At 36.8% G+C, this 12,765-nt stretch overlaps 1 protein-coding gene across 4 annotated transcripts; it reads right to left on the minus strand.

Annotated features, from left to right (window-relative positions):
* Positions 1-4,711: 4,711 nt before the first annotated feature.
* On the minus strand, positions 4,712-12,460 carry card9 (caspase recruitment domain family, member 9). 4 transcript variants are annotated; one of them, XM_067407941.1, is made up of 12 exons: positions 12,131-12,347; positions 11,804-11,941; positions 9,747-10,072; positions 9,304-9,483; positions 9,082-9,225; positions 8,876-9,001; positions 7,072-7,260; positions 6,872-6,907; positions 6,703-6,751; positions 6,564-6,613; positions 6,407-6,476; positions 4,712-6,236 (listed from the first exon to the last, which is right to left on the minus strand). In XM_067407941.1, coding segments are annotated over exons 1-12 (1,512 nt in total). In that variant the 5' UTR covers positions 12,333-12,347; the 3' UTR covers positions 4,712-6,234. The 4 variants fall into 4 exon arrangements, with proteins under 4 accessions (XP_067264042.1, XP_067264043.1, XP_067264041.1 ...); XM_067407940.1 differs by having other exon boundaries at positions 4,716-6,236; positions 6,388-6,476; positions 8,897-9,001; positions 12,131-12,460; XM_067407939.1 differs by having other exon boundaries at positions 4,743-6,236; positions 6,388-6,476; positions 12,131-12,459.
* Positions 12,461-12,765: the final 305 nt, after the last annotated feature.

The raw sequence follows: 12,765 nt of genomic DNA on the forward strand, positions 1-12,765 counted from the left end.
TCCAACCAAATTTCTCTTCGAAAGAAGTTTGAACCATTACACTTACAGTATTCTGTGAAATCGATTTATTTTGCCGTTGATAACAAAACAAAGTTTGAAAAATATATTTTTATTTTACAATTGTCATTAAAATTTAACAAAGAAAGTTAATAATTAGAATGTGACACATAGGTTCATAGTATAATTCATGCCCATATGACTGGGTTGTAAATATTTTTTAGGGTAAGTTTATATTTGGAAAGTTTAAACTGTTATTGCTCAAGAAAAAATACATAAAAATATATTATATTATATTACTGTACTGTATATATTAAGATAGCAGAAAGATTGTACATAGCAGATAAGACTCATAACAACAGTCACTCAGGTGACTGACAGGATGTACTTTGACAGTAAAAACTATGACATTGATATGATATTAATCAGGTTTTATAGGTCACTGGATGCAGAACAATGCTCTATTGTGATTAAATTGTATTTTAAAGGGGTCATGACATGAGAAATCAAATTTTCCTTGATGTTTTGGCATATAAGAGGTCTTTGTTTCATTAATACATCCTGCAAGTTCCATAACTTAAAACGTCCTCGTACACCTCCTCTGAACAAATGCAAAATATGTATTTTCTTTATGATCACTAATACAATTCATGGAAAGATGGCAAAACTAAAATGTATTAAACATATACATAATAAAAACTGAGAAATATATGTCATTAATAGCAATAAAATAAGTAAATTAGCCAATTTTGTTTAAATTAAGGATTGCCGAAATGAGTACACCCTAGATTTAATTCAACAAATGTATAATATTCAAGCACTTAGTATGCCCTCCATAATTTTGAATATACTGCTCTGACCCTTCTTGGCACGGAGTGTACAAGTTCATGACAAATTGTCACATCTGTCCTGTTTAACTCCTGGATGATGAGCTCCTTAAATGTCCTGATCTTTAATGGGGAGAGGAATCCCACACAGGCGCTCAAGAGTGTTAAGATTGAGTGCAATACATGTCCACAGAAGGTTTTTCAGCTTGGGAGAATGCATATCCTCATTGTCATGTTGAAAAAATACCCAACAATGCAGGGAATGAGGAAAGGGTAACATCTTCTGTTTCAAGTTTGTGTATTAAATTACACAGTAGTGTGGGAATTCATGACAACACTGATTAAGCACAACTCCCTCATACCTTCAGCACTCATACATCCCTATATAAGAGCTTTACTACCTCTGAACTTTACTGTGGGAACCAGGCACTTCTCACTGTACTCTTCCTCTAGCAACACCATAACATTTTGGATGCTGTTAGATCCAAAATGATTGATTTGAGTATGGATTCCCAGAATCTATATTTTGTAAATATGGGCTTTGGAAATGGCTAACTGACTTTATTGTACTTTGGCTACAGTAGGTAGCTCCAGGGAGAACAACAACCATGCATGTCATTTCTGCAGGCTGCATCTTACTCTGTGAGATAAACAGTCTCTCTTTTCATAGCTTTTGCTGGCTCTGAGATTCTCGCTTGGTATTTCTCCTGCTCTTTGTCTAGCAAAAAAATCCCTCATCACTAAATGAAAGCTTAAAATGAAGGATTATTTCTGGGGCCTTGTCACAAGTCCATTGTTTTTGAATTTCTGTGTTACTTTTGCTGTATTTTCACACTTAAAAACAATGATTTGGTAATCCTCTTGTACCACTGTCCTCTTTTGTGCTAAGAAATAAGTCTCCTGACAGTTCTCTCCCAAGTGCTTCCATTGTTGTCAGCATTAAGTCTGAGAATGATTCAGTGGGCTATATAACAATTTTAATGGTCAAGAAATTACTTCTCTTTTAATGTTTTGGTTCAACATACTAACCTGTTGATCAAACATTGCCTTAAACTTACACCAGATTTTTTTTTTTTTTTTTTCATTTTATTAGGGTGTACTCGTTTTTGCTACACAACATTTTATCACCTTGATAAGAAAATCTTATTTTCCTGAATAATTTTGACATGCTTCTTTGATAATTGATTAAGCAGACTTGCTGGAACATTATATCTCTAAAGAACCCTAAGATGTCTTCTATGCAATTGAGTAATTGCTGACTTTCAGAAGTTTCAGAGGGGGGTGTACTCATTTATGCTGTGCACTGTATAATCAAGCTGTAAAAAAGCTTTGTTTGGATCTGAGGTGGCATGACGTCACAGGGGCACAATAATTTGCATATGACAGCCTCTGGAGCAAAACAACAATGGCTACTTTTACACCACTGCATCGTTGTCCCCACCCAATGGTGTTCAGTCGATGAGCAGCAAGTGGATCTAAAGTAGTTGTGTATGTTATGATTGTAATAATAATAAAACTGTGATACCAGACAGACGCTGTGCTGTTCCTGGCGGTGGAAAAGCATCAACTTTGCATAAGCTGCCGAAGGATACCGATGTCAGAGAAAAATTGATTCAGTTTATTTTTCACGTCAGTGCTAACTTGCCTGTTTGTACTGTACATGTTACCAGCGACTGTTTTGAGAACAAGTCACAATACGATACTGGCTTTGCCCAAAAACCTTTGCTCAAAGATCAGGCTGTACCAACTGTTCTGCAACCAGCAAGGACCCCGCAAACTGTAACATACTGTATTTAATTTTTAAACCGGTAATGACAGTTAAATTCATAATGAATAATCCTAAAGTGCATCCCAATTCGCGTACTTATACTATTCAATGACGTTTTTAAGTATAAATAGTCAAGTCAAGTCAAGTCAAATTTATTTATATAGCGCTTTTACAATTGGTAATTGTTTCAAAGCAGCTTTACATATTAGAAGCACAGAAAAAAAGGGAAGTGGTTAAAACTGTACAAACAAGCGTGGTAATATGTAACATATACAAGATGGTGCTACATTAAGCCAATGTCGGCTGACTTCCAGGGGTGGAAAAAACCCCCTAGGAGAAAAACCCGGCGTGCTAGCACTGGGAAAAAAGTCCTAGGAGGGAAAAAAACCCTTGGAAGATATATATATGTAAATGTATATGGAGATCAAAATCTGAATTGTACATTTTTATTATAGAGATTAAAAATCGATTATATATAAATATATGTAAGCGGATACGGGGATCCTGGGCTACGTTGTAGTCAGGTCCAGACGCAGGTTCTCCATCTGACCTGGATACGGCCTGGATCCAGCACCCGGCAAACCTCAGGATAAGCAGAGAGACAGATATTAGCGTAGATGCCATTCTTGTTCTGATGTACAGGTATATCTAGTGTTATAGGAAATGTTCTCGGTTCCGGCCGACCTAATTATTGCAGCGTAACAATCCTTTAACGGATTTGAAAAATGTTAATGTATTGATAATGTGTTATGTGTATGCAAGAGCAAAGAGATGTGTTTTTAGTCTAGATTTAAACTGACAGAGTGTGTCTGCTTCCCGAACAATGCTAGGAAGATTGTTCCAGAGTTTAGGTGCTAAATAGGAAAATGATCTGCCGCCTTCAGTTGATTTTGATATTCTGGGTATTATCAACTGGCCTAAATTCTGAGATCGCAATAAACGTGAAGGACTATAATGCATTAAGAGCTCACTTAGGTACTGGGGAGCTAAACCATTTAGAGCTTTATAAGTAAGTAGCAAGATTTTAAAATCTATACAATGTTTAATAGGGAGCCAATGTAATGTTGACAGAACTGGGCTAATATGGTCATACTTTCTGGTTCTAGTAAGAACTCTAGCTGCCGCATTTTGAACCAACTGTAGTTTGTTTAAAAGCCGAGCAGAACAACCACCCAGTAGAGCGTTACAGTAATCTAGTCTTGAGGTCATGAATGCATGAACCAACTGTTCCGCATTTGTCATTGAGAGCATATGTCGTAATTTAGATATATTTTTTAGATGGAAGAAGGCGGTTTTACAGATACTAGAAACATGACTTTCAAATGAAAGATTGGTATCAAAGAGCACACCCAGGTTCCTAACTGAGGACGAAGGTTTAATGGAGCACCCGTCAAGTGTTAGAGAGTATTCAAGGTTTTTTCGTGAGGAAGTTTTTGGTCCAAAGATTAGGAAATCAGTTTTTTCTGAATTTAATAATAAGAAATTTCTTGTCATCCAGTTTTTAATGTCAGCTATGCATTCTGTTAGTTTTGTGAATTTGTAGGTTTCGTCAGGGCGCGAGGAAATATAGAGCTGAGTATCGTCAGCGTAGCAGTGAAAACTAACACCATGCTTCCTAATTATCTCTCCTAAGGGCAGCATGTACAGAGTGAAAAGCAACGGTCCTAATACTGAGCCTTGTGGTACCCCATATTTAACCTGTGATCGATACGACATCTCTTCATTAACTACCACAGACTGATAACGGTCAGATAAGTATGATTTGAACCATGCCAAAGCAATTCCACTAATGCCAATATAGTTTTCAAGTCTTTTTAAAAGAATGTTATGATCGATAGTGTCAAAAGCAGCACTGAGATCTAATAACACTAATAGAGAAATACAGCCACGATCGGATGATAGGAGTAGATCGTTTGTAACTCTAACGAGAGCAGTCTCAGTACTATGGTATGGTCTAAATCCTGACTGGAAATCCTCACAGATTCCATTTCTTTCTAAAAAGGAACACAGTTGTGTTGAAACTGCCTTTTCTAGTATCTTTGACAGAAAAGGTAGATTCGAGATTGGCCTGTAATTTACTAAATCTCTCGGATCTAGTTGAGGTTTTTTAATAAGAGGTTTGATAATAGCCTGCTTAAAGGTTTTTGGCACGTGTCCTAGTGTTAAAGATGAATTAATTATATCAAGAAGTGGACCTACGACCTCTGGAAGCATTTCTTTCAGTAGTTTAGTCGGCATTGGGTCTAACATACATGTCGTTGATTTTGATGATTTGATAAGTTTAGATAATTCTTCCTCTCCTATAGCGGCGAATGATTCTAGTTTTACCTCAGGGACACTACAGTGCACTGTCTGAAGAGAAACTGTAGACGGTTGCATGTTTATAATTTTCTCTCTAATATTATCAATCTTGCAAGTAAAGAAGTTCATAAAGTCATTACTGCTGTGCTCTATGGAAACGTCAGCAGTTGAATCTCTGTTTCTAGTTAATTTAGCCACTGTGTCAAATAAATACCTAGGATTATGTTTGTTTTCTATTAAGAGATTTGAAAAATAAGTAGATCTAGCATTTCTTATGGCTGTTCTGTACTCAATCATTTTTTCTTTCCACGAAAGGCGAAAAACTTCTAGTTTTGTTTTCTTCCAACTACGTTCAGCTTTTCTAACAGCTCGTTTTAGAGCCCGAGTGTGCTCATCATACCACGGCGTTGGATTAGTTTCCTTAATCTTCTTTAGACGTAAAGGAGCGACCGCATCTAATGTGCTGGAAAAGAGAGAGCCAATAGTTTCTGTTGCAGCATCGAGTTCTTCTAAGTTGTCAGGTATACTAGTTATAGTTAGAAAGTTATAGTTAGAAATAGTTCAAGTAGTGTGTTCACACTGAAAATTCCAAAAAGAAAAAGTACACTTTAAATACCTGGATGATGCGCTAAAGTAACAGAAAAAACAAAGTGTGGAATGTTGGACACTTCATGCACTCAACTGAGGAGAGGGGAGAGGGTATCAGACTCCATTGTTTAATGACAAAATAACCGTATACAATTCACGCACTACATGGATGAGTACATAGTGCATAAGTACATAGTGTATAGTACATCGCTTGGGATGCAACTCTAGTATTTTTACCTTAAAGAACTTTTTACTTCATCACTGCAACCTTCCGTGAGATGGGAGTAGATCTAAATATAATGCAGTAATCAACACTTTTCACAATTTGTTATTTTTAACAGCTGTAATAATAAAAATGTAGTGAAAGTATTCGAGAGGATTCCACATGCAATACTTATTTCAATTGCAAAGATGTCAGCCAATCATAGCAGTGGGTGTTTACACTGAAGTCTCACGGCAGACACGCCCCTTCAAACAGAGTGTTCAAATCAGAGGGCTAAAACCAGGGTAGAAAATAGCTATTTATTTCTAAATTATGACTTTTTTGAGGTAAAAATCATATTAACTATATAAGTGCACCTCAAGAAACATTATAAAATAACATGAACCCTTTAATATGCTTTCTAAGAAGGCCACATTTCTTCTTGTCCAAAGCTGTATGTCACATCCCATCTGTATCACTCTCGGTAGTGTTGTCCAGGATGGACTGCACATTCTCTTTGTCAGTGATTTTTTTTGTTCTTAAAGCACGTTTCCTGTACAAGAACACATTAGGAGTATTGCTTAGGAACATATCACTCAGTTTAATTAAGATCTGAAACATAGTACTTTAATGGTTAAATTCAATAGTAAAATTAAATGGTTAAATTGTGGTTTTGAAAGAATAATAAAAAAAAAAACAACAACCTCCTATAATGGAAATTACATTTTCCTTTAAGTCTGCAGTTACTTGATATGTCCTCCTCAGAGAACTTCCTCTCAGAAAACAGACACGACTGCAAGCATGAAAAATGCAAATAAAAAATGAAGCCACTTTCATTTTATACAATGAATGCATAAACATTCACAACAAAGATACCTACAGGTACATTGTACTCGCCAGATGTTAGGCTCAGTGACTCTTCACTCATATCTGTGTGAGAAAAAAGGAACAATGCTTAAAAAATGAGAACAATCTATTTCTGGGCATGAGATCTGATAGAGAAAATCAGAGAACGTTACCCTTTTCACCCCTCTCTTTGGACTCCTCCTCGCTAGTCTGACTTTTCATCTGTGGATAAAAAGTAAACAACCTTGTTGATGACTAATATAATATGTTCTTTGTATCAGCAGTGAATTCTGAAGGGTTTTTGCATATAAATTGGTTTAAGAGAAAGTTATTCAAAATTACCTCAAATGAGCTGAGCAAAGAGCTTTCTTCTGAGTTCTGAGGAATAAAACAAATCATAACTAGCTTACTATTCACTATAAACTGTATCCCAGTGCTCATACATTTTGTGAGTATAGATAATGTGCCTACATCAGAGTGACACAACATGAAGCCAAACTAATGTTCCATTCAAACATGTAATGGTTTTCAAGCGTACATACCACTTGAATTGGGTTTTTCTGTTTGCGAAGTTTTGCTTGAAGAGCAAGAACATCTCCTTGAGTTCGAAACAACTGGACTTGAAGTTCATCATAACGTTCTCCCATCTCCCGGATCTGTTTGCGGTACTGGTCCTTGTCTTGGAGATTTTTTGAGTTCTCCAAATGGTACTCCTCTCTTGTACAAATAGCCTATCAAATGGGCAGTGCCACACAATTGTAGCAGTTAATGAAATGCATAGAACAGGCACATATAATGAAACTGAACAGAGATTGGCGTTCATATAATGTAAAATGGCCATAAAATATCCATCTTATTTTACAACGCAAAAGCAAGCTATTTTCTGTGAATGTGCGAGACTTTCAATTCATTAGTCGCTATAGGTAAATAACTAGAAAAAGAAAAAAAGGTAAAAGGTTAACAAAAATTAACTGTTGATTAAAATGCAAAATTTGGGGGGTGGAAATGAATAGGCTTGGCCTTTGTGCTGGTAACCCAATGCACAGGACAATGTTGATACCACAATAAAAATATTCATGATTTTGAAGCTGAAAATACAGAAAAATTATGAATACACTGTCATTGACTAGATATATTTAAAATAATGTAGGCCACTTTTTACTGGTAACACAAGACTGGCATTCTCAGGAACCATAAATATTCCAACATTATATAGTTCAATGTAAAACTGACGCTATTTTTTCTCACATATTAATTTTCATTTTGGGTGAACTATACACAATACATATTGTCACTATCCAAGATACATATTGTTGCATTTTTGCATTGCGATATATTGTTACACGATATATTGTTACACCTCTAATAGTAACTAGTAAGTAACCCTAAACCAAACCCTAACCATAACTGTAACTCTATAGTAAGTACATGTAGTAAATAAAGTGTAACTGAAACTCTCAAACTTGAACTCATGGAAAAGACTCCGACGCTCTAAACTGAGAAATAAGGAAGTTCTGCAAGAATGGAATTTCTGGGAGTTCGAAAACAGAAACATTAACAATGACCAAGCTTGTGCTCCCCCATTTTGAGGACCCTCTGCACCAACTTCAGAATCTTCTCTTCAGGGATTGGAAGACATTGCTGTCACTGGACTCATCATTATGTAAACATCACTTTACTAAACTTCTTTCAAGACACCTTGTCATTAGTGTGTATTGTCGGTATATGATTTTCTAATTTGCATTAGATTTTGTATAGCTGATATCAGTTTATTTGTTAGAGTCAGAATAAGGTTCTTCACCTTATTAGTCCAGAGAAAACAACAGTTTCCATAAGATATGTAAAAATGCCATTAGTAACACCCTACTCTATCATCTGCATTCAAAAATCTTATGTACTTTACTTCATTATTAATTCATGGTATTCATTTAATAGAGGATAGTTATTCTGGTCTATCTTTTTCATTACAGTTCCTTGTCTTCCTTAAATTTATAGTAAGAGGCTGTATAAGTAAACAGTATCTCCAACTATTGGTCAGATGACAAACTCCCAATTTATATAAATCTTGTATTTTCAACAGTCTTACCTGTTTGTACTTTATTGTCAAGGAAACTCCTTTGCTGGTACATCGCAATTTAGGAAGGAATCATCTGACACTCTCAAAGTCACTTTAAGCGACGTGTGCCCAAAACTCACAATGTTAATTCGGTGCTTCTTGTGAAACCCTCTAAATTCTGGTGCCCATTTTGTGAAACAGCTAAATTAGTGCTGCCAGTGTAGGCTAGGCCAAACATTACAACATGATGTTGCTATATGCTCTATCATGCAAAGATAAAGGTTTGATACCTTGTCTCTTTCTTTGATCACCTCTTCCAGCTGCTTCAGAATGTCTTCCATTCGATCGCGATACATTTTGGAATCTTTTCTTAGCATTACGCACTTCAGTTCCAACTCATCCTTCTCTTCTCGATACTTAAATTTAGTAGAAAAAAGTATTAATTTAAAGTAAAATTCACTTCATGTCAAATCTGAATGTATTAATCAAAGGCTACCTTATCACGCAACTCTTCTGCGTCATGTAGATTTCTCTTTAGATTGTAAAGATCATTCAACAGCTCCTGGTATTGTGCCTGACTTTGTTGCTTGAAATCCTCTAATGACTGTGAATCAAGCTTTTCGTGCTCCAGAGTTCGGACCTGTATGAATGTATTGTGTGTGCAGTCATCCTTACTCATATTTTGATTAGTGTAGTCTGATAAGTGAGGCTGATTTACCTTGGAAGCACTTTCAAGTTCTTGTATACGTGCTGTAAGAAGATCATTTTCTCTCTGCATCTGCCAGATCATCTCTGGACTCGGCCTCTGCTCCATGGCATTTTTTAAAGTTACTGTCTTTTTCCGTTGGATTTTTGAGTCACTTTCTGCATTCATTAAGCTGTGTTTCAATTTCTCAATCTTATTGGAATGACCAAAATGGGGGGAAATAAATACAAAGAGAGAAAAGGTCAAATTAAATAGAAAAACAATGTCTAATATCTAATCTAATAGGCTACTTTCTTCATCTTTCAACTTCCAACATGAACATTATGCTTATAACCATAAATGCAAATAAATAAATGCATTAAATTTCTTATTTCTATCTTTACATTTTGTGTTGACCTATGACCTGAACATGTTCCTGACATGCTTTCCTGAATCCTAATGGAATGATTGATCACCTCGAGTTGGAGGTCTCTATTACACATGAGAGCACTGTTCTTCTCCTCGCTCAGTCTGGTCAGATCGTGCATCAGTCGGTAATTTTCGTCTCTCAGTTTACGCGCTTCCTCGCATATGCGCTCACGCTCCTCTCGGATGCGTTGCACACGGTCTTGCTGTTTGTGAAGCTCGCTCTCCCGCAGCTGCAGCTGGCGGATGCTGTCTAGATGCTCCGCTACCTGTGCAGACAGTTCGTGACGTGCCCTCCGTTCATCCTGTGCGAGCTTCTGTAGGCGACCCACCTCACTCATGAGGAACTGAGTGAGGCCACATTCCCCAGCAGTGTCTGGGTGGACAGAGAGAGTTATATAAACCAGAGGTTTTCATAAGGACCATTCATATAGTCAAGTGAGTCAGTTTAAAAAGCTAGTATTTTCCTCTAACACTTTGTATTAATTCATTTAGAATACTAACAGTACTGCATGTTATAAAACAGTTAGTTTTGGTATAGGCTACTCAAATTTGACTGACAAGCGTCGCTCTAACCTTACGGGGAGATTTTACTGTTTGTATAATCACACTGCATCTGTGTGCTTTCCGGACAGACTTAGCATTAGTGGTGGGGAATTTTCAGTGACTCTTTCTGCAGTTTAAATTATTACACCTCTACGTGGCGACAAATGACTATTTTTCATGGGTGAGTCATTGAATCATCCATTCAACGGATTTCTTCAAAACAGTGATTCATTCAGGAATGAATGAATGTGAATGGCTGCATCTAAAATCACATAGTATGTTCTGAGTTTGTTTGAATTAGTTCGTAACTGATAAGAAGTATGTTCTATATAGTATGAAAATTAATGTAATCCAGGCATACTACATTGGTCATGTTACTGTCACATGACCTACAGTGACGTCGTTTCACTCCTCTCCTGTGGCCTCATGAGATAGTAAAGTGTCCATCAGATGCGCACATCAGAATCTCACTGGAAGTACTGGGTACTGTTTGCCTACTCTTTTATGAATACTGTGAATTCAGACATTTTACTCTTTTCACATATTATATAGTATGGATGTATGCCTATTCAGATGTAGCCACTATGTGTGTTTGACTTGAAGCAGCACTGCGCAGACCAATCAGTGTATGACACCAAAATGACACTCTAACTGCTCTCGTGGTAATGCAATACACCTATCACTCACGGTCTTCCTATGAATCTGCACTTTAGTGACGTAATGTGTCTTTGACTGTCGGGAAGATGCCTGCTGTGGAGCTCGCACCAGTGCGGGCTCAGCAAAAGTGTGCATCAAGGGTGCATATTGACCGCAAAGGGGCACTCGCGAGCACCCTTCTGAGTCCTAAAATTGACAAATGGGACACCCTACGGTGTCATGGACTTTATAGACACACGCACGTGGCAGCCATTGTAAGTCCACAAGACCGAAAGTGCTATGAAGTGTGCTATTTGGGACAGGGCCCTACCGTCTTTATGAGTGAGTCGTTGAATCATTTATTCAACCAAATCATTCATAAATTCTGATTTACTCAGGAATCAAATGCCACAGTGTGTTGCTTAGAGATGCGTCGGTTTAATATGTTCATAATTATATATTTGCCGGTGCAAAAATACACAAAGTAACTGGAAATCGTGTGTTTAATATATTTAATGTATAAAAGCAAAAGCAATAGCACACTTGCAATTGTGCTGTTGGTTTGAATTTTTTTTGTGGAATAGTGCCAACGGCGAATCACAACGGTGCTGATGTTCAGATCAACAGTTGTGATGTTGCTTAAAAGCTTAAAAAAATCTTTAGACATAAATTTTGAAATTATTTAATGATTAAAAATCGTATGTAAATATAAGCAAATAAGAAATTCCATATGTTTTATATATCCTACCCTATTAAGGACTCCTTGGAGTACCTTCAGAGAAATATCCTGGCAATATTTAACAAAGTCTATTCTCCTTTGGCCGATGATGATAACAGTTATCACAGCAATTATCATTTTGCATAAAATATGTGACTAAAGTATATTTTACATGACATAATACATTTTAAAAAAATTACAACTTACCAATTAGTACGGAGAAGACCCTAGCAGGCTCTTTGCCAGTGATTTTACGGTACACATCTGGGTAGTCTAGCTCCAAACTCTCTAGAAATGCCTCATATCCTTTCAGGCCAGTTCTTTGTAATATGTCCAGCAGCACCCCTACAAGCAAATAAAAATAGTCATTCCTAAACTCTATATGAATATCTAGAAACCTGAGGTGTTAAGATAAGAGTATATGCTTAGAAAATAAGATAAAAAGCTGAATTTTACAGTAAATATGCCTGTCAGCATTTTGTAGCATATTTAATGTTTACAAAACATTACTTTAGGTGGTCTGACACATCTTACCAACTTTTCGGCGTCTGATAATCAAACTGGGGTCATTGTAGATCTGTTCCTCGTCCTCGCTACTCAGCACCTTACACTGTCTCAGATAAGGCGTTATCCTTGAGGGCTCAATGGTCTTGATGAGAAGCATTCTGTAGTCTTCCAGCCGTGCCCAGCACTCATCATCATCTTCAACCTCCAAAACTCCTGTGCCATCAGACATGACTGACACTAGCTCTCTGTTGGCTTGACAAGAGTTGTCTGATAGGAAGCTTTATAGCCAAATGCACGTTACACATTTGGCTGGTCTCTAAACTCAAATAGGAAATGAAGTTCACTGAGCACTGCGGTGGCAGAAGTTCCCCTTTTCCAGTTGTCAGTGCATTGTTTTTTTTATAATTTCCCTCTATTTCACAATAAACTGTTGTGTTGAAATGTACTTCTTGTAGTGTATGGTTGCAGAATGAGTACAGTACATAAACTAAAGACATTTTCTAAAGAATTGACAGTCATCTATGAATTATTTATTCAGTGTTAAGTGTCTCTATGATCTTAACTTGGCAGCATCTGTGAGGCTTCCAGCTCACACAAAATACAACACCTTTTATCAGGATACTGACAGGAATTCATCTCACGTGAGTGTACATGAACTTAAA

This window comes from Chanodichthys erythropterus, chromosome 13, assembly GCF_024489055.1.
Source record: "Chanodichthys erythropterus isolate Z2021 chromosome 13, ASM2448905v1, whole genome shotgun sequence".
Classification (NCBI taxonomy): Eukaryota; Metazoa; Chordata; class Actinopteri; order Cypriniformes; family Xenocyprididae; genus Chanodichthys; species Chanodichthys erythropterus.